Here is a 23,543-nt window from a genome sequence, read left to right as displayed (position 1 = left end):
CAATGGTGAGGATATTTTCTTTAATATTGAGCTGTTCAGTTGAGAATTATGTCGCAGTATTGTGATGAAGTAGGATTTTAGTGAGATGTTGAGGAAATGTTGATGGTAGACGAAATATGCACACGATGCTATCGATACCGTATTTACTTGAATCTAAGCCGCACTTTTTTTCCTGTTTTTGTAATCCAAAAAACCGCCTGTGGCTTAGAATCGAGTGCAAAGCAAGTGGAAGTTCTGAAAAATGTTAGTAGGTGCCGCCACAACTAACTTCTGCCATCGAATACATGTAGCATGCTTTGTAGACACAAAGATAAATACTGGCGCCAAAACCTCTGCGTCAGTAAATAAAATTAAAAAAAAAAATTGGACGACGAGCTTTTTTTCTCCGCCCGAGTTTCGACCACTGCATTTTCATACATTATCCAACGAAGTAAATACGAATTCCGTATTGTTCATCTTCGAATGTAGCAGAATTTCAATGTACTACGAAAATCCGACTGGCAAGACTGTTTGGGATGTTTGTCAATATGGCCAACTCCACGTTCTGAATTTTTTCCTACCTGTGAAAAGAGATGGTTGCTAATAGGAACTGATGAAATGTGAATCACATGCACTATTCTCTTCACCATAAGAATAATACAAATATAATCTTGCCATGTATTCTTTTGTGTTTGCTGCTATCTCATTTAAATCCTGTCTGCCTAATAAACTGCGAAACTAGAGCGAGACAACAGCAAACGCGGAAGAATATACGTATCGTGTCATGTTTATATTCGTATTATTTTTATGCCTAATAGTGATACAGTCAGAAATGAAGCACGGCAACTGACTAGATTTTTAAATCTAAGATGACTAATTTCTGTGCAGAATTTGATGTACTAAAGAAGCGGCCGCAAAGATTTTCAAATGGAGAAAAATTTTCGCCTCTCGTTTAGAACATATTCTATCATACGCAGTCTATTATTTGGTTCTTGTTGATCATTATCAAAGAAAGCAGCAGTGTAAGTAACAACAAATAGCAGTCTCTTGCCATTGTTTCGCTAATGAGACAATTCCTCTCTTTTTTTTATTGTAAGCAGCGGTAGCGTGCACAAAAACAAGTCATGCCGCGAGCGGCGACAGGCCGTAAACACGCACTATCAGAATGCAACAAACAGTGCATGACACAGTACAGTAATGCATTTTCAGCTTACAGTGGTGTAAACACCTATAACAAAGAAAATGGCACTTATCAGATCAAAGCAAAATAAGCAATCGATTCAAACCAGACGAAGCACGTGAAAAAGGAAGGGTACCCGTATAAATACTGACGGAGTGCCTGATGCATTGCAATGGCTACCTAGTAAAGCTTAACTGCTAAGCTTATGAGTCGAACCAAACTACTGTAGCTGTATCGTCATTCATTCGACCTAAATTGTGTCTCATATTACAATGGACCAACTTTGTTTCGATTTGGAGGTGCGGCCTAAAACTTTTCTCTCCCCTAGAATTTCGAGTCTCAAATTTCAGGTGCGGCTTAGATTCGGGAAATTTTTTTTCCTTTATTTCGAGTCTCATTTTTCAGGTGCGGCTTAGATTCGAGTGCGGCTTAGATTCGAGTAAATACAGTAATAATATAATAACATTGCTGATAATACTGAGATGATACTTTACATGCTGACAGGATAGAGGATGAAGGTATGGGTTTAATGTTGTAGGACTGCAGGATCCAATGATGCACACTATACCACATGTAATAAGCACTATTTTATTACTCAGAAGCATACATTCAAGGTGTTACAAAAAGGTACGGCCAAACTTTCAGGAAACATTCCTCACACACAAAGAAAGAAAATACGTTATGTGGACATGTGTCCGGAAATGCTTACTTTCCACGTTAGAGCTCATTTTATTACTTCTCTTCAAATCACATTAATCATGGAATGGAAACACACAGCAATATAACGTACCAGCATGACATCAAACACTTTGTTACAGGAAATGTTCAAAATGTCCTCCATTAGCGAGGATACATGCATCCACCCTCCGTCGCATGGAATCCCTGATGCGCTGATGCAGCCCTGGAGAATGGCGTATTGTATCACAACCGTCCACAATACGAGCATGAAGAGTCTCTACATTTGTTACCGGGGTTGCGTAGACAAGAGCTTTCAAATGCCCCCAGAAATGAAAGTCAAGAGGGTTGAGGTCAGGAGAGCGTGAACGCCACGGAATTGGTCCGCCTCTACCAATCCATCAATGTTCTAGCAGCACAGGCAGAATATCCCGTATGAAATCATGATAACATGCTCCATTGAGCATAGCTGGAAGAACATGGGGCCAATCAAGACATCACCAACAATGCCTGCCCAAACGTTCACAGAAAATCTGTGTTGATGACGTGATTGCACAATTGTGTGCGGATTCTCGTCAGCCCACACATGTTGATTGTGAAAATTTACTATTTGATCACGTTGGAATGAAGCCTCATCCATAAAGAGAACATTTGCACTGAAATGAGGATTGACAGATTGTTGGATGAACCATTCACAGAAGTGTACCCGTGGAGGCCAATCAGGTGCTGATAGTGCCTGCACACGCTGTACATGGTACGGAAACAACTGGTTCTCCCGTAGCACTCTCCATACAGTGACGTGGTCAATGTTACCTTGTACAGCAGCAACTTCTGACGCTGACATTAGGGTTATCGTCAACTGCACAAAGAATTGCCTCATCCATTGTAGGTGCCCTCGTCGTTCTAGGTCTTCCTCAGTCACGAGTCATAGGCTGGAATGTTCCGTGCTCCCTAAGACGCCGATCAATTGCTTCGAAAGTCTTCCTGTCGGGACACCTTCGTTCTGGAAATCTGTCTCGATACAAACGTACAGCACCACGGCTATTGCCCCGTGCTAATCCATACATCAAATGGGCATCTGCCAACTCCGCATTTGTAAACGTTGCACTGACTGCAAAACCACGTTCGTGATGAACACTAACCTGTTGATGCTATGTACTGATGTGTTTGATGCTAGTACTGTAGAGCAATGAGTCGCATGTCAACACAAGCACCGAAGTCAACATTACCTTCCTTCAATTGGGCCAACTGGCGGTGAATTGAGGAAGTACAGTACATACTGACGAAACTAAAATGAGCTCAAACATGGAAATTAAGCGTTTCCGGACACATGTCCACATAACATCTTTTCTTTATGTGTGTGTGAGGAATGTTTCCTGAAAGTTTGGCCGTACCTTTTTGTAACACCCTGTATACATTCTTGATTCTCTGGCCACGTGTGTGTACTGTTTTGCACACAGCCACAGACTGGTGGCAAAGAGCTTGCCAAAAAAAAGATATTCCACATGACTTGGTTGAATGCTAAAATATATACCGTATTTACTCGAATCTAAGCCGCACTCAAATCTAAGCCGCACCTGAAAAATGAGCCTCGAAATAAAGGAAAAAAATTCCCAAATCTAAGCCGCACCTGAAATTTGAGTCTCGAAATTCATGGGGAGAGAAAAGTTTTAGGCCGAACCTCCAAATCGAAACAAAGTTGGTCCATTGTAATATGAGACACAATTTAGGTCGAATGAATGACAATACAGCTACAGTAGTTTGGTTCGAGTCATAAGCTTAGCAGTTAAGCTTTACTAGGTAGCCATTGCAATGCGTCAGGCACTCCATCAGTATTTATACGGGTACCCTTCCTTTTTCACGTGCTTCATCTGGTTTGAATCGATTGCTTATTTTGCTTTGATCTGATAAGTGCCGTTTTCTTTGTTATAGGTGTTTACGCCACTGTAAGCTGAAAATGCATTACTGTACTGTGTCATGCACTGTTTGTCGCATTCTGATAGTGCGTGTTTACGGCCTGTCGCCGCTCGCGGCATGGCTTGTTTTTGTGCACGCTACCGCTGCTTACAATAAAAAAAAGAGAGGAATCGTCTCATTAGCGAAACAATGGCAAGAGACTGCTATTTGTTGTTACTTACACTGCTGCTTTCTTTGATAATGATCAACAAGAACCAAATAATAGACTGCGTATGATAGAATATGTTCTAAACGAGAGTTAGGCGAAAATTTTTCTCCGTTTGAAAATCTTTGCGGCCGCTTCTTCAGTACATCAAATTCTGCACAGAAATTAGTCATCTTAGATTTAAAAATCTAGTCAGTTGCCGTGCTTCATTTCTGACTGTATCACTATTAGGCATAAAAATAATATGAATATAAACATGACACGATACGTATATTCTTCCGCGTTTGCTGTTGTCTTGCTCTAGTTTCGCAGTTTATTAGGCAGACAGGATTTAAATGAGATAGCAGCAAACACGAAAGAATACATGGCAAGATTATATTTGTATTATTCTTATGGTGAAGAGAATAGTGCATGTGATTCACATTTCATCAGTTCCTATTAGCAACCATCTCTTCTCACAGGTAGGAAAAAATTCAGAACGTAGAGTTGGCCATATTGGCAAAAATCCCAGTCTTGCCAGTCGGATTTTCGTAGTACATTGAAATTCTGCTACATTCGAAGATGAACAATACGGAATTTGTATTTACTTCGTTGGATAATGTATAAAAATGCAGTGGTCGAAACTCGGGCGGAGAAAAAAAGCTCGTCTTCCAATTTTTTTTTAAATTTTACGAGGGTCAGTCAAAAAGTAATGCCTCCTATTTTTTTTTTCTACGTTTAATTGTCAGGAAATTTAAATGCAATTACATAGGTTGAAAACCACAACATTGAGGATCATTTTGTCATTTTTCAATGTAATCTCCGCCCATCTCTACAGTTTTGGTCCATCTTTGAACAAGGGCATGTATCCCAGCACGGTAAAAATCACAGCTCTGCTTCCTAAGCCATTGACGCACGGATGTTTTGACGGCCTCCTCATCTTCAAAATGAATCCCACGATGAGCTTCTTTTAGTGGCCCGAACAGATGGAAGTCTGATGGTGCCAGGTCAGGGCTGTATGGGGGATGAGGCAAAACTTCCCATCCAATTTTGACAATCTCGTCAGAGGTGTGACGACTGGTGTGTGGTCTTGCATTGTCATGCAAAAGAAGAACATCTGCCATTGATTTTGTTGGGCGAACTCGCTGAAGACGTTTGTTGAGGGTTGTGACGTATTGAACAGAATTTATTGTGCATCCCTGCTCCAAAAAATCAACCAGAATCACACCCTCTGTATCCCAGAAAACTGTTGCTATAACTTTCCCTGCCGATCGCACAGTTTTGAATTTTTTCTTCCTCGGCGAGCTTGTGTGACGCCACTCCATTGACTGCCTCTGATTCGGGTTCAAAAAAATGCACCCATGTTTCGTCCCCGGTCACAATTTTTTTCAGAAACTCATCTCCCTCCAAACGGAAGCGCTGCAAGTGTTGGGAGGCTATTGTTTTCCTTGCCTCTTTATTCTGATCGGTTAACATTCTTGGAACCCACCGTGCACAAACTTTTGAGTACCCCAATTGTTTAATAATCGTGATCACACTGCCTTTACTAAGAGAAATAATGCGACACACTTCATCTGCAGTCACCCGACGGTCACCACGAATGATGTCATCAACTTGCTGAATGTTGTGTGGAGTCACTGCACTCACCGGCCTGCCGCTCCGCTTTTCGTCAGTCAACGGTGTTTGCCCTTCAGCTTCCTTACAACGACGAACCCATCGTCTAACAGTGCTGACATCCACTGTCACAACACCATACACCTTCTTCAGTCTTTCATGAATGCGTATGGGCGTTTCACCTTCTGCATTCAAGAATTCAATCACACAACGCTGTCTCAAACGAACATCGATGTCGGCCATCTTACAAACTTCTGCTGTGCTGCCACCTGTTGACACAGAAAGTTACTACTGCAGTGGATTGCAGAAGGTGGTTTGAGGAATGGCGCCAAATTCAAATTTTTCACTTAACTTAATTTCTTTAAGTAGAAAAAAAATGGGAGGCATTACTTTTTGACCGACCCTCGTATTTACTGACGCAGAGGTTTTGGCGCCAGTATTTATCTTTGTGCCTACAAAGGATGCCTGTGTAGCGCTACATATATTCGACGGCAGAAGTTAGTTATGGCGGCACCTACCAACATTTTTCAGAACTTCTGCTAGCCGGAGGCGGAGGCGGTTTTTTGGATTACAAAAAACGGGAAAAAAAGTGCGGCTTAGATTCGAGTAAATACGGTAGCTTCTTCTTGTTGTTGTTGTCTTCAGTCCTGAGACTGGTTTGATGCAGTTCTCCATGCTACTCTATCCTGTGCAACCTTCTTCATCTCCCAGTACTTACTGCAACCTACATCCTCCTGAATCTGCTTAGTGTATTCATCTCTTATTTTATTTAGCTTCTTGATGCATCATTAATATGCACATCAAAAAGAGTTTTGCATCACCCCGGTTTCCAGAACTCCTGAAGACAGATGTTGACTGTGTATAATGTACCACAAACACAGTCCCTTTGACTATTCAGAGATGTCACTAAACCCACTCAAAGATGCTAACAACCATACATGAGCAGTGCCTATTAGACGGAGAGGGTTCAACAGCCGATCAGTTCCAGTCATTCCACCAGGAGGAGGTACACGGCTCTTGTTCTCTGTAATTCAACCATGCCTAGATGGTCAATACCGTGGTTCGATTGCGTCCGCATTGTTACTTTGTGCCAGGTAGAACTCTCAACAAGGGAAGTGTCCAGGCATCTCTGAGTGAACCAAAGCTATGTTGTTCGGACACGGAAGAGATACAGAGAGACAGGCATTGTCAATGACATGCCTCCCTCTGGCCACCCAAGAGCTGCTACTAGTGGATGACCACTGTCTATGGATTATGGCTCGGAGGAACCCTGACAGCAACATCACCATGTTGAATAATGCTTTCATGCGCAACAGGCTGCCTGATGCGCAACTTCACTCTCAATGTCCATGGTAAGGTCCATCTTTGCAACCACGACAACATGTAGCGCGGTAAAGATCGGCCCAACCACATACCGAAGGGACTGATCAGTGTCGCATACGCCTTCAACTAGACAATCGCCAGAGACGCATTTGGAGGCAACCTGGTCAGGCTGAGTGCCTTAAGACACATCGTCCAGTGCAGAAAGGTGGAGGTTCCCTGCTGTTTTGGGGTGGCATTATGTGGAGGCGAAGTATGCTGCTGGTAGTCATGGAAGACGCTGTAGCGGCTGTACGATACGGAAATGCCATCCTCCGACCAACAGTGCAACCACATTGGCAACATATTGGCGAGGCATTTGTCTTAGTGGACAACAATTTGGGCCCCCCATTGTGCACATCTTGTGAATGACTTCCTTCAGGATAACAACATTGCTCGGCTAGAGTGGCCAGCATGTTCTTGAGACTTCGAACTTGCTTGGGATAGACTGAAAAGGGTTGTTTATGGACGACGTGACCATCAACCACTCTGAGGATCTACGCCAAATCGCCATTGAGGAGTGAGACAATCTGGACCAACAGTGCCTTGATGAACTTGGGGATAGTATGACGACGAATACAGGCATGCACCAATGCAAGAGGATGTTTTACTGGGTATTAGATGTACTGGTGTGCACAGCAATTTGGACCATCACCTCTGAATGTCTCGCTGTATGGTGGTACAACATGCAATGTGTGGTTTTCATGAGCAATAAAAAGAGTGGAAACTATATTTATGTCAATATCTATTCCAATTTTCTATACAGGTTCTGGAACTCTCGGAACCGAGGTGATGAAACTTTTTTTTATGTGCGTATAATGCTTATTGTTTTGTACAATAATTGCTTACTTATTAAAATGTTCAATGTATTTTTATCTTTTTTGGAAGTAATTTTGAACACACTGAGGTTATTTGATGATTTTTGTGTACTAGTACAGTACAGGACAGTCTGTTATGGAGTAATGAGCAGTTATAGCTATGTACTAGCCAGTTATGGAGTATCAAAAGTAGTGGTGCTTCAGCGAGTTATGGAGAAATTTTGTGAAGTTTTTGTTATGAAATTATGTTTTTAATTAAAGCGTGGAAACAGAAGCTGTGAAATTAAACTGAAGGTGTGGTTATGAACTTCCTTCTTACTTACAAAAGACGCACACAATAAGTGATAGAATACCTAAAAATTTGCACAAGAACAATTGCCGAGTGTCATTAAATCACCGAAGTGGTGTCAAATTGAAAGACTTGCACCGGACAAATGGTCTACCCGACAGGAGACCATAGTCACATGACATTTATTTAGCAACAGAGGGAGGAAGCGGGGCTGACAGCAGCATTTGAGACAATATCTGTTGGGTTTGTTGGGCCTGAACTGAGTAAACCTGCATCTTGTTCTACTTGGTAATAGCTGTTCACATTTGGTTGTATTTTCTACAGTGCAGTAAGAATAAATACTGTTTTTCATGAAATTTTCCCAAATGTCAGATACAGGTGCAAATTTGTTATCTGGCAGGAAACTCAGGTTGATTTTTCATTGAAATGTGGAACTTTATGTAACGTCCACGGTGAAAGCAGGTCTCCAAGATTGTGAGCAAAGATCCTCTGCAGACATACCTTTTGAACAAATGAAACTTTGAGCATGTGACAGCTTCTTTTTTCAAACATTCACATACGACCATCTTCCAAAAGATTGACAATCTCCCACTCGGTTCCATCACTAGTGACAATCTTTGTAGAGGCACTGAACTTCGCCTGCTGTGATGGATGATGTGAAGATTGACTACCATCAGCATCTGAATCCCTCCTCATTTATGATGTCTTCATCTTCACTTGTCTCTTGTACAAAATCCTAATCTTCATCACCGAAGCCCATTTCCATCTCAGTGTCAGTATATGCAAGGAGACATTAACATTTCATCTTCAGAAAGCCCATGCTGAAGAGACATGTTTGAAAATATCTGAATGACCCGATATAAACTGTGGCAGATTAGAATTGACTAACTGACTGACTGAGGGGAATTATGGGACTAGATAGGGAGATCATCAGCCCTGCAACTCCAAAGTTACTAGCAGATGAGAGAGGGGTCCACTAAAAGTGGACAGATCCAGTCAGAGGAGTCAAACTATACAATGAGGAATTTAAAACACACACAACAGAAGACATAAAAGGGTAGACAAAACCTAAAAACTGGTAAAAAGAGGGGTAAAAGAGCGGTCTTTCCATGGGGGAGTCCCAGACAACTAAGACATGAAGACAGGCTCCAACCAGAACCAGCCTGCCTCTGCTCCAGGAGTAAAGCAAAACCTTATACCTGAAAATAAATACCATTTTCACGGAGGAAACTGAGGACCAGTTCAACCATTCATGAATCATCTGCTAACATTTAAATTAAGGAATCTGGAAGACTATACTTAGTACAAAGGGCCATAAGAACAGGACATTCCTCCAATATATGGGATACTGTCAGTCTGGTTCCACAACCACATTGTGCGGGTGGTTCATTATGCAAGAGGAAACAAAGGGTCAGCCTGGTATGACCAATGCTTAGACAGCATAAGACAGTGGACTCCTGCCAAGAGGAGTGGAAGGAAGAGCGCCAAACCACAGTAGTCTCCTTAATTGTGCGGAGTTTATTATTGAGAGCAGTAGTGCACCAGATGTCATTCTACTTTTGGGCAATTTGATGCAAATCCACATTTCCACACCTAGAATCATGAAAGGAAATTGGGGGTAACTATTCGCCACTCTAGCCAAACAGTCACCCAGTTCATTCCCTGGGATGCACACACGACTTGGGACCCAGATATAGGCAACTGAGCATGTGGCATGGCCAAGGGCAGAGAGAAGGTCAGAGGTAGCAGGGACCAAAGGGTGATGGCAGTAGCATTGGTTGAAAGCCTGCAGGCTGCTCATTGAATCAGTACATATTGAAACACTGTGGAGGGAAGCCTAAGTAACAAAATGGAGGGCCCTGTTGATGGCTAGTGGCTCAACTGTGAACACACTACATGATCCAGGCAATAAATGGTGTTCTAAACAGCAGGAGATGTAAAGCATATCCCATCTTATCTATCATCTTAGAACTGCCAGTGTAGATGATGGTAGAACCCTGGAACTCTGCAAGGGTGGAACATACAAGACACCGTAAGACCATATGGGTTACAGAGACCTTAGGATCCTGAAATAGTTTGGTCCTAATATGTGGTCTAGGCACCCTCTATGGGAGGATGTGGGAGGAAATACACAGGGCATATTCCAGTGAGTGGAGATGGAGATCCCGACAGAGGGAAGTGAGACACATTCCAACCGGCAATCCCACCCATGGGCAGTTAACCAGGAGGGAGACATCCATCGTTTGCAAAGAGGAAAGGTTACATGCGATGGTCAGGAAATCATGAAATGGCAATTGTGTGAATCCCTGCTTCTGTGAGGAGACTGTCCATGGGACTTACACGAAAGGCACGAATAGCCCACAAAGGTGAACATGATCAAGTAGTTTCAGAGTGGAAGGAGACGCTGAGCCACAAATCTGACTATCATAATCTAGTCTGGACCAGACCAGAGCACAGTAAAAATGGAGAAGAGTAGCACAGTATATACCCTAAGATGCATGTACTGTAGGCCAATGACAAAAATTCATAACCCAAGTTTTGGAGGGAGAAAACTGGAAGTCATGGAAGACAGCCCATGCAGAGGCCCATTGGATGGTGCCTTGGAGCCAGTGCTCAGCACATGCTACCGAGTGGGAGCTGCATCAGATGCAAAAATCATCGACATACAGGGGTGGGGTAACCAGAGGTCCGAAACAAGTTATAATCCCATTGATGGCTGTGAGGAAGAGGGTGACACTTAACACAGAACCCTGTGGGATACTGTTCTCCTGAATCTGAGAGGTGCTGAGTGAAGAGCCAACTCGAACTCAGAAGAGCTGGTGACATAAAAACACTCAGATAAAAATTGGAAGGGAGCCACGAAAGCCCCAGTCAAGCAGTGTAACTAAAATGTGATGGCACCAAGCTGTGTCGTATGCCTTATGTAGGTCAAAGAAGACCATGACAAGGTGCCAGTGGTTAATAAAAGCCTGTCAGATTGCTGTTTTGGTCTGTTGGAGACCATCCTTCTCAGAAGGCACACTGGTACAGAGACGAAATGTCCCAAGATTCAAGTACCCAACGTAACTGGAAGCTAAGCAGTTTACAAAGTGTGTTTGTCAGGCTAATTGGATGGTAGCTGTTGAGAGATGGGTTCTTCCTGCACTTAAGGATAGGCTTCAGTCTTTTTCATGGTTGCATATTTATATTCAACAAAACTGACATTTTAAAATGTAGCTTCAGTCCTTCTGCCCATATATGTGTTTTACCTTGAAGCATGTTGTGTTGAATGTTACTGAACTGTATAGCCACATGTTGTTTTTGTCATCAAACATCTTAGATATGTAGATATTTGAGAAAGGATTTGATTTAAATTAATTTACACTATCTGATCAAAAGAATCCAGACACCGAGCTGAAAATGACTTACAAGTTCATGGCACCCTCCTTACGTGAAACTGGAATTCAATATGTGTTGACCCAGCCTTAGCCTTCATGACAGCTTCCACTCTTGCAGGTATCTGTTCAGTCAGGTGCTGGAAGGTTTCATGGGGAATGGCAGCCCATTCTCCATGGAGTGCTGCACTGAGGAGAGGTATCAATGTCAGTTGGTGAGGCCTCTCGTCATTGTGAGGGAACTGCACCCATGAGCCGAATGCAGTTGAAGACCCTGCGTAGATGTTGCCTCAGGGTAACATCCAAGTGTTGGATCATGTGGTTGTGGATTGAATCTGGGCTTGGGACTGTGTCAAGGTAAGAGGTAAGAGACTGCAAGAATCCCCATTCAGTGAAGGGTTCATTGTAGAGTTCAGTTTGATGGGTGTTGAAACAGAAGGAGGGGGGCCCTCTGTTCAACTCAGCATTTCTGCTGAAGGAAGGTAGCAGAACAGGAAGAGGACGCCAATGCTGTCACAAAGTTTGTTGCGAGGTGTTCTGCAAGGGCCAATGGATCAGTACATAGAGCACCTTGGAGGATAAAACTCTGGACAGTTGACTGTCGCTGGTGGCCCAGAATGCTACTGAACTTAGACCAAACCTGCGATGAAGAGGCATACGTCACCAGGGAGGGGAGACAGTGCTCCCAGCATTCCTTTTTACTCTGCTTAATAAGGTAGTGAGCCTTACCAAGGAGATGCTTAAAAGCAAGAAGATTGGTCTCTGAAGGGTGCTGTTTAAGTCGTTGAAATGCCTGTCAGTGGTCCTGGATAGCAACTGTTACATCCTTGGTCCACCACGGTACTGGTCGACAATGATGTGGACCTGCAGATAGGGGGATAGCAGTGCCAGCGGCATAAAGAAGAGCGGCAGAGATGTCTTTCACAACTGCATCAATCCAATCCAAGAGAGAGGTGTCAAAAGTGCACAGCAGATATATATATAAAGGCCAAATGGCTCTGCAGAATGCTCACTGATGGAGCCTTGCAGCCTGGTGGTGGCAGGAAAATTATAGATTCACTGGAAAGTGGGTACTGTCACAAAGATCATCATGGGGTGACCAATGTAGGGAAGCTGCGAGAGCAGGAGAGGAGATTGTGAGATTGATAGCAGTGAAGTAGCCATGAGTGGCACTGAAGTGGGCAGGGGGAAACTGTCACTGATGAGACACAAATCGAAGTCTGTAATAGGTTGGTCAATTAGAACACTCCTAACCACCAAAGTGGCACTCCCCCAAAGGATGTGGTGTGCACTGAAGTCTCTGAGTAGGGGGTACAGTGGCGGGAGTTGCTCTGTTAAGGCAGGAAGATCAACATAAAGAAGTGACCTACAAGGGGGCAAATAGACATTGCAAATGGTGGTTGCTGGGGTCGTTCGAATTCTTTACCGTTATTGGTTCCAGGGTGGTGTGAAGGGTCATCTAGTCACTAATGACACTGGTGTGAACCAAAGTGCAGACCCCTCAAAATGCTATCCTAGGGCTAGCACAGTTGTTACAGAACACCGAATAACCATGAAAAGTTGAAGTGTGGTCATGACACACACCATTGGGTGGCTTGCAGAGTATAAATGTAGATGTAGATGTGCAATTCTTGAAGAGCAAGACAGAATGCAGAATAAGAGGAAATGAGTTGTTGAATTTCCAGTAGGTGATGGTAATATCTGTTGCAATTCCACTGGGTTATCATGTGGCTAGAGACCAGGGTAGACATGTAGAAGCTGAGGGGAGGTCATACCACCGGGTTAGTGGTTGTCACCAACTAGGATGGGGTGACATCCAACAAAACTGGGTCTGATTCAGGATGAGGAGGAGGGGGTGAGGCCCCCCGGGAAGTGGGGGAAGCATCATCCTTTGACTTGTGCTGCTTCTTCTTCTTCTCACTCGGACAGTTGAAGGAGGTAATATCAGTAAGGAAATATGTGATAGCGATGTCAGGATCGGACAGAGAGCAAGTAGGTTTGGGGTCCTCTGAGCGTGGCTCCCTCACCCTACCAGAGGTTGCAGGCTTCCGAATCTGAGAACGATGGAGAGGGATGTTCTGAAAGGGAGCCCCATCCCTAACAGGAGCCAGAGAAGAGGATGTCTTCCTTGGCAGAGGAGGAGGAGGAGGAGGAGGAGGAGGAGGAGGAGGAGGAGGAGTACCTTGAGAGGAAGGGATGGGAGCCGCTGAGGGCAAGAAAAGAGAAGGGGGGGCCAAGATAGGGGTAAGGAGAAGGGGAAGACGAAATGGAGGCAAAGGCAGAGGAGAGATTTGCAGGGTGAAGTCTGTCAAACTACTTCTGGGCCTCGAAGTAGTTGAGACAGTGAAGGACCTTTATTTTCTGAATTCTTTTTTTCTTCATATACACTGGACACTCCAGTGAATGGGTAGAATAGAATGGGGGCAAGAGCAGTTTACATTCAGGTGGTGGGCTGTAAGTGCCCCCCCCCCCCCCCCCACATGAAGAGGGCAGCCAGAGTAACCACAGATAGAAGTGCCATTGCATCACGAGGACATGTGGCCAAACTTGAGGTAATGAAAGCAATGCATGGGAAGTGAAATGTATGGTTTCACATTGCTTCTGTATACCATTACCTTGACGTTCTTGGGTAGGGTACCAGGATGAAAGCACCAGCATCTACGCGATGGTCCTTAGGGCTTCTCTGGACATGCCAGATGAAAGAATGCCACACTGTTCCAGATTAACCCTAATTTCATCATCAGACTGAAGAGGAAGGTCCTTATTGAAAATTACAATATGTGTCATATCAACTGACTTGTGAGGAATAATAGTCATGGGAGTATCACCTAAATGGTTGCAGGCACAGAGGGGGGCCGACTGTCTGGCAAAAGATGTAGTTATAAGGAGAGAGCCAGATCTCATCGTGCTTAACAACTCAACTTCACTGAACTTGTCCTCAATATGTTCCACAAAGAAAAGGGGGTTTGGTGGCGGCAAAAGTCTCCATCAGTCCTGGAACAGCCCAGGAACCATGGAAAGCTTTCACCCGAAGCCCAGAGGGAACTGACGCCCTCCCCGGGGGTGAGGCAAGGAGGGTAAGCTGGGAAGACAGAAACAGGAACTGAGACAGAACTATTTTTAGGAAGACACGTGGCCAAAGAAGAATGGTCAAGAGAGTTTAACGCATTTCATGTTCCAAGCATCCACCCTGACACCACCTACTCTGAACAGGGGCTCACCTCGTGGATGTCCCCCACCCACAGCAATGGCCGCCTGGCAGGACAGTCACTGCCAGGAGTTCCAATGCCCCAAAAACATGGGCAATCACTCCTAGGCTTGCACAAGGCATTCACAGAACAGGTACCAGCAGTGTGATCCCTGTGGTGTCAGCGTCTTAGTCAGATGCATACATAACAGCCCCACCACATGGACTGGCTACCCAGCTGGTGATCTAGCAAGGAGGTGAAAGGGTTATGGTGGAGAGGGAAGGGGAAGGGGAGAAAAGAGAGAGAGAGAGAGAGAGAGAGAGAGAGAGAGAGAGAGAGAGAGAGAGAGAGATAGAGGAGGAGGGGAGGGGAGGGGGGGGAGAAGAAACTACGCCAAAGACACTAGGGAGGGAGTTCTTCCCCATCTAGCTCACACTATAGATTTCAAATTGAGAGATGGAAGGCAGGATGAGATGAAAGAAAGAAAAACCAAAAAGGAGGAGGAAAAGAAAACCAACATAACTGCAAGATAAAATTGTGTCAGGAGGATAGTTGGACTGACATGAAGAAGAACACTAAGAGAGGGAAATGAAGGGGCAAAGGGAAAGGACTAAGGACAGTGAAGGAGAAGAAGAAATAAGGCGAAGGTAAAGCAGGCTAGAAGAGAAGAAAGACTGCAATAGTTCAGGAACCCGTGCATGCCACACACATACCCACAAAAGAGTTGTGGGCTCCCTGGAGAGGGAGGGGGGGGGAAGGGGAGGGGGCAGATTAGAATGTGCACCTGCCAAGACAACAATGAGCAGCAACAACTCTGCATGACTGCTAATTGTTGCCACTTCACTGTTTGTTTATTTACATATATTTAGAAGAGAAATTACATAAGTGTCATATGTGCTACTGTCATTCCAGGTATTTCAAATGAAATACACAAAAAATAGAAATATTTTCTAAATCATAATATATCAGTCTAAAGATGAGAAACACATAGAAAAAGGCATATGACTTCATGAACAAAGTAGAAACACTGGATATCATTAATAGAAAAGTATGACTATGGTCATTTGGACCAATTCCACCAATCTGATGTTAAACAAGAAGAGTATAGGCTTATATCTGATGATGAGAAAAGAAATGAGATTGTTCACACAGGAATTTTAGGACACACAGCTTTTAGACGTGAGTCACATTTCTGACTGCCACTTAAAGATGACGATGCCAACCTTTAGATTACTGACCACTAACATTGCCTAAAACAAGGACACAATGTCCACAACTAAACTCAGAAAATCCTAAAAATAAATCTAAGGCAGCAAGGTAATTTCATGACACAGGGAAACACATGATCAAAGTGCATCTATGTTGGTTCTTAAAGAAAACTGTTTACAGACAATATTAAATAAACAGAAGGCTTACACAACTGAGCTGATGGGTCTTCTGTAACAGTAGCTGGAAAATGTTAATGCAGATGCACCAGCTGTTGGCATGTCATTGTGAAGATTCCAAAGCATTTCCAAAGGCCTCATGTATGTTCGTTCTTCAGGTGGCATTTGTGTAGAAGGCGGCAGAGGTTGATTGAGGATAGATGACTGCATTCTTGCTTGAGAATACACTGGCCCCAGTAATGCTGGTGACATGATAGTCGCATTCCAATAGTGGTTTGCTGATTCCTGGAATTTTGACATTTATGGTTCTTAGACACATGGAAAAGATCTCAATTATGTTATACAAAAGCAAAGAATAAAGTGTAGTTAACAAAACACACACATAACAAAACCTTCACTTTTCATGGAATGACCCTTTTGGCAATTAGTATAAAGACCTTCTTAGCATACAGAAGTATAGAAATGTACTCCAAAGTATAACAAACATCATAATTCTATTCATGTAAACACATTAACTATTCTTTGCTAACTAAAACCTCAACCATGTTAAACTGTCCCATATTTTTTAAAACTTACTTCATCACTACTGAATGGTGAAGGTGACATGAAACCAGAATCAGGTGACATCTTTGTTTCTACTGGTTGAGGAAACCATATGTTTGGTTGCATTATACTGTGTTTTGTCTCATGCTCAGTATCTTGTGATATATCTGCAGTCTGTGGTTTTGAATTATTGATACCATCATCCTCCTGGAAACATTTTTTAAATGATCATAAAATTTTTTATTACTGCCATCAAGAGAAAGTAATCACTGTTAAAAATAAACTTTTGCCTACTGATCTATACAACTATATAAATACAAGTTATCTGTAGTAACCAAGTAATACTCAAAACTGATCCAAGTAACAGAAATATGACTTTATTCATAAACCTCTAAACAATAACAGAAATAAGCCTCTTGTGACTCCACACATAACAAGCCAAAAGAATCATCAGAAGGTGTCACATAAGTGATACACAGAACAATGGTGTGAGTGGTACAAACTAAAAGAACATACTGAGAGAGTCATGCTGCTCTATATGTAAATATGCACGAGTCACCACTAGACAGCAGAGCAGAGACTGTGCTGTGTGCTTGCTTCCTACAGGTGGCCTCTAGCGCCAGCCCGCGTTGATACAGTTGGCTGCTGATTTAAGTGCACACACATGGTGACACTATACTCAGCGCACTCGCACTCACATGCATTAGTATCAGGATACAGCACGACTCTCCCTCGCGCAAAGAGAGCACCGAAGCGATGGGGGAGATGACGGCAGTCTGACGAGAGACAAATCCACTGGATCTGGAAAAGCAGCAACAGTGCTGACAGTAGGGGTGAGACAATGTGCCAGGCGGGCACCAGAGCATAGTGTCAGAATGCACTGACACATACGCACATACGAGGATGATGCAACTGCACAGCACCTGACAACAGCACTGAGGAGGAGGCTGCCATTGCCGTCTCCGCATTGTCATCAGCAGGCAGGTCCCAGTGCAGAGGAGATGGAGCTGGACCCACTGGCAATGAACACCGAGGCAATAATGGTGAGGTGGCTGGGGAGACGACCCAACCGGAACAGCAGGTTGCGGCAATGGCTCCGACAACAGGCACCAAGCAGCTGGTACCCCAAGGTGCAGCACATGGAAGAGGCAGTGAATGGGATGAAGGCACCCCACAACAGGTGATGATGGGCTCAAGGCAGAGGGCGGTGGGGAGGGCAGCAGCAATGGGGACCACACCCACAAACCAGTAGCTTCTAGCAGTGAGTGGGGGCACAAATGATCAAAGTGGCGCACCACTAGCCCATCGGCCATACTGACATTACAAATACGACATGCCCAGCAGTGGACAACAGTGGCCACAGTGACCGGTATTCACTTGGGCTGGTAACCAAACCCTTGCGCCCACACTGGCGACAAGAGCAAAACGGCAGGATGAAGCCAACTGCAGCATGTGTGGCACAGGCCACAGAAGGTGGGGCAGCATGCATGGCTGTCAGCCATGGAGCAGCTCAGCTGGGCTCCACTCCCTTATACGCATGAAGCAATAGGAACTCAGAAAACAGAGACTGTCATTGGTCAAAGAAGCCACAACAATTTTTTTCATTTAGGACTTGAATGTACCCATTAGTCATTCCGTCTTACCATTTGATTAAAGGGTGAAACGGTGGAGCCATAACATGATGAATGCCATGTTGGGAACAAAACAAATGAAAGGTGTGAGAAACAAACTGCGGACCATTGTCAGAAACTAATATACAAGGCCAATAGGAATTCACGAAGGGCGGTGAAAAGTCTCTATGAATGTATTCCCATGGTTGGTGTGGAGTGGGCCATGTGGACAGACACACCCTGGGATGCACACTACTCACAAGCCATGACAAAATTGACGATTTCCCCATCAATCCCTGCCCAAACAACATTCCCTAGCTAACAGTTTAATGTATAAAACTCCCCAATGACCTTGCTGGAGGAGATGTAGAGCCTCACACCGTAATGTGGTGGGAATGACTTCTCGAGGAGAGAGGTCTTCCGCAGACGTGTTCAAAACTCTGTCGAAAACAAAGATGCAACACAGTAAGTAAAAATAGTTGCACAAAGGGTCCTAAGCCTGGCCTGGCAGTTTATCTGGCCAGCCCTATTGAACAAATCAACTACCTGGTTGGAACAGCAGGTGCTGTGGGTGAGGATAAATGGGAAACCCTAAACAGTGACCCGCATTTCAATATCATGATGGAAGCAAAGCAATTCTTCATGATAAAAATTTGGAGCAGGATCCACACAAAGGCAGGACTAGGCATCCACAGGCAGGACTAGGCATCCACATTGGCATGTTTAAACATAGATCGAAAATGGATATGCTGGTCTGGAGAGAAAGTAGCTAAACAAAGTGCCAAGAGTAATTTGGACTTCAAAACCTGAAAAGTGTTTTTGCAATCCAGGTCTCAGTGAAAAGAAACATTCTTGCATAACAAGGCATTGATTTTCAGTACAACAAATTTGCTTTTTATAGAATTTGCTGATTCTAAAAGCACTTCTGGCTGGCTCCCATGCTATTATGTTGAGCTAGGGAGGCCACCACAGTACTGCTGAGAGAGACACCAACTTACAAACCTGTGTGGGTGAAATGCTCTCTTCTACCATGTGCAGTTCATTCCACAGCTGTGACCAGTTATCATGTGCTTTGTATTCCTTAGCAGTAATACTTGGGAATAAATTCATCTTTTCCATGAATCCTGGCATTTATCATTTTACATGTAGGAAAAACACCCCAAGTGCCCACCTGTTACCATCTTGACGTGCACAGCTAGAGCATCTTTTTTCACAAGAGAGTAATGCTGCTGGGCTGGAGTGAGAGATTTAGAGGTGAAAGCTTGACATATCAATGTGCTACAATGATGTTGAGGCCCTACTGTGAGGCATCAGTCATCAAAACTATATGCTGGTCTGGAGAGAATGTAGCTAAACAAAGCGCCAAGAGTAGTTTGGACTTCAAAACCTGAAAAGCGTTTTTGTAATCCAGGTCTCAGTGAAAAGGAACATTCTTGCATAACAAGGCATTGATTTTCAGTACAATAAATTTGCTTTTTATAGAATTTGCTGATTCTCAAAGCACATCCCCGGAGCATATTTTAATGTAGTCAGCTCATCTGTTTCTTTAGAATTTGTCCTTCATGTGTGATTCCAAAACTACGTTTCAGGTTTGAAAAGACTGGTGTACAGTGACAAGAAATTAGATACTCAGAGCTCTCAAGTATAATAAGAAGTTTGGCTAACTGACAGCACTGTCTTTCACAGAAAGTGTTGGAGGGAATTTTGTTTTTTGTTTATGTCTCCCTCTGTTAAAACATTGTTCATGGTGAACCTGAACTCTGTCAACAAAATTTCAGAGGTTGTTCAAAAACGTTAAAATGTGTGTCAAATCTTATAGGACTTAACTGCTAAGGTCATCAGTCCCTAAGCTTACACACTACTTAATCAAAATTATCCTAAGGAAAAACACACACATCCATGCTCGAGGGAGGACTTGAACCTCCGCTGGGACTAGCTGCACAGTCCACGACTGCAGCACCTTAGAGCGCTTGGCTAATCCTGGGCGGCTCAGAGGTTGTTCAGGGATACTTCCTGAGTAGAATTGTATCAGCAAACTGTGGCTTGTTGCAGAGAAATTTTATTTTGTTTGATTTCTTATCCCCATTTAGGTAGTATGTATTCGACCTAAAATACCTGAATACCAGTTCACATGTTGCCAATATGAACTGTGTATATTGTCTGGAAAGGAACTTCCTGCGTTCTCTCTCAGTACTTGCTGATAAGAGTAATGCCATCTTTATCCTTCACACTCAAGCTTGCTTTCAGTACAGCTTGGTTCTGTCTCTCATTCGTTTTCTCACACTGTTAATTGTAAGTTAACTGTGATACACAGCAGCATGCATAAGTTGCTCATGAAGTTGGATGATATGTGCCTCATGAATGGCTTTGCTGAATGCAATAGAAGAGTGGCATGACAATGCTATGCTGAGCTTTTCCCACAGCAGTGATAGCTTGCCAAACTAACAATGTGTGATTTGGGAGTAAAACAGTTGGGTTCTTAACCAGATTCAGATACTAATGCTGAAGAAGTGTTGCTTTATTAATTAATGAACAAAAATTCAAATCAACAAATAAATATATTTTGTTCGAAAGGAAAAGCTGTGGATAATTTCAAACTACAACAAAGATGAGTGATGCTGATTTTACAGATTACTTCAGAATGGATAGAGAAGTTTTCGGAAATACATGACATAACACAGCACACCACTGAAGTAAATTGATGTTATGTATATGAGCCAACTGAAACTGAACTGGCAGTATATTGGAAACATCCCCCAGGCTGCGGCTAAGCCATGCCTTCACAATATCCTTTCTTCCAGGAGTGCTAATTCTGCAAGGTTCGCAGGAGAGCTTCTGTAAAGTTTGGAAGGTTGGAGATGAGGTACTAGCAGAATTAAAGCTGTGTGGATGGGGCATGAGTCGTGCTTGGGTAGCACAGATGGTATAGCACTTGCCCGCGAAAGGCAAATGTCTCGAGTTAGAGTCTCAGTCCAGCACACAGTTTTAATTTGCCAGGAAGTTTGAACTGGTAGTATTTTTGAACAATGTCATGAACAATGATAATTTTGTGTTTGCAATCTGAAGACACAGTTTAGGCGCATAGCTCACCAGTTATTGAAGTATGAATTGCTCTTAAAGGAAAAACAACAACAAAACAAAACAGCAAAACTATACACAGAAATAATTGAAAAATGTAATGTATTAATGAAACAAGATTGAGACCTTGAATGGTGAAAAACAAAACACTACTCAGTGAAACTGCCATAAACACACCACCATGCAACCAGGCACACACACAAGTCACATCACCACTGCATTGCTTGCTAATTTGCACACAACCAATTGAACCTGTTAAGTTACAAAAATGCACGCTACTCGGCACCACACCACATGCACTATGAGCACTTCACAATTTGCAGTTTAAGACGTTAAGATATTAAGATTTGAACCTCCCATCATGATTGTTGATATGACAACATTGCTCCTCATGTGAATTTCAACGTGGTTTCCATTATGTGACTTTCTGCAGAGGAGACTAAAGTCTGTGCATTACCCAATTCACTGTTCACCTTTCCACGTTTGGTGGAAAACAATGGCAGATACCAGTGACTTTGGGGGACTGCTTAGTGACAAATTTGTGGGTCCATAAATGGAAGCAAAGCAACACACAATATGGCATAGATGATGAGTAAATGTCGTGACTGGTTCAGTAAGGAGCCTAGGAGGAGAAAGCTTTTTGCCTGAAAAAAGTTTTGGATACCACTTCCTCTGGTCATTCATCAGCCCGAAGGGAAAAACATGCTGAAGTTCATGTGTCAGTGATGCCAACCCTGCAAGAGTACCAAAAAGCATGCTGCAAAATTTGGAGTTAAAAGCAGCACAAAGCAAATCACATGAAATGAATTTAGGATTGCAAACATCTCAGCCAATGGCCATAAATGAACTAACAGTCAATGACAAACTGACAGATGGAAGCAAGCAGACAATGCTCTTTGGGGGGGGGGGGGGGGGGGCCTCATAAAAGAATACAACAGAAAGAAACAGAATGTGGAAAATGATGCTCCACAGGCAAGTGGGCTTGAAACCTTCCGACACGTGATGCTGCAGCTACAAAAGTAGATGAGTACAATGACATTAGGCATAATAATATAGTAGTGGTGCACATGCTAACGCTTCAGACAAATAAATGTAATGTGTTATTAAAGTTAAATTAAATAATTGTCCATGTAAGGGACTTCCTGATCACCCTGTACTTTTGAATTTGAAGGATGCTGCATTACTCTTTGTTCTGTACTGCACATTTTGACGATTGCATGTTACAAGCTTTTTCACTGTTTGAAGGTATTTTCACAGAAATGAAGGTAACTGGGGTCACAAACTAAATAAATCATACGCAACATTAACATAATTTTCCATTGGCATAACATAATAACAATATTAAATTGGAAACACTTCATAATTCTCTGTAAAATTATATTTATTTGGTCACAAACTAGTGTTTAGGCCATCGTCAGGTGATAACTGAACATTACAAACACAGATAAAATGATGTGAAACTTACACTGATATAGTTTATACAGAAGTTACAAAAATGATGGCATATAGAGAGAGTACATAGGAAAGTATTACTTTTTTCATATCATGCAGAAATAGTTACATTAACTAAAACAGGAAACTGAGTTTTTTATGTGGAAGTACATTTAGCAACTAATGAAACATAATGCCGAATTTGCAATTTTAATCTAGTATTTGTAATTAAAACTTAATTTAAAAGAGGGTGAAAAAGAGAATCAACTTTGGTCATTTAGTATTGAGCTGACATACTGTGCTGTTTGTTTCTTGATTTCCAGTACCGTCAACTTTCAGTGTTTTGTAACACAATGTAAAACTTAATGGTCTACATCATCAAAGTTTGAATCTTTCTATCTTAATCTCCTGGTTTTCTCTTGTTCAGATATCCTAATTGCCACAGCTCTGGCTGACTGAACACCATGCTTGCATCCGATTTTATTCATATTACTCTGAGCCAAGGGTAGCAGTTTGTCATAGCTGTTCCATAAAAACGTTGATATACTGTCGATATTGTAAAATGCGGATATGCAGATGTTAGACTAACTTTTCTGTGAGGTTATCTGAAATTTTGCCAACAATTGGGACGATGCACTAGTTTTTGTAACTATTGATTTGTTTCCATTGGCCAATGTAAAGAAGTGGTGAATGTTATGCATTTTCTTTTTTCATAATTTATTACCAATCAAGACAGAGCTATAGTCATTATTCAAAGCATATACGTTTGATTGTCTGCAGTTCTGTTTAAATAGCAGATTCAGATAAAGGAACATGTACAGCTTAATGCACTTTCAAATGGAAATCTCCATGTTTGTGGCAGTGCCGGTGCTGGAAGCTTCAACCTTTGGTGACAATCTTAACAGAAAACCACTCTCAT

At 42.8% G+C, this 23,543-nt stretch overlaps 1 protein-coding gene across 1 annotated transcript in view; it reads right to left on the bottom strand.

The window, feature by feature from the left end:
- LOC124716989 overlaps positions 1–23,543 on the bottom strand; it is a 229,569-nt gene that overhangs the window by 116,643 nt on the left and 89,383 nt on the right. Inside the window, exons 3-4 of the mRNA XM_047243616.1 lie at positions 16,539–16,712; positions 15,994–16,247 (exon numbers count right to left, since the gene is read on the bottom strand). Of these exons, the coding sequence (XP_047099572.1) occupies positions 15,994–16,247; positions 16,539–16,712 (428 nt within the window). The remainder of the gene's footprint in view (positions 1–15,993; positions 16,248–16,538; positions 16,713–23,543) is intronic.

The sequence above is a fragment of the Schistocerca piceifrons genome, chromosome 1 (assembly GCF_021461385.2).
Source record: "Schistocerca piceifrons isolate TAMUIC-IGC-003096 chromosome 1, iqSchPice1.1, whole genome shotgun sequence".
Classification (NCBI taxonomy): Eukaryota; Metazoa; Arthropoda; class Insecta; order Orthoptera; family Acrididae; genus Schistocerca; species Schistocerca piceifrons.
This window is presented reverse-complemented; position numbering and strand designations above follow the sequence as displayed.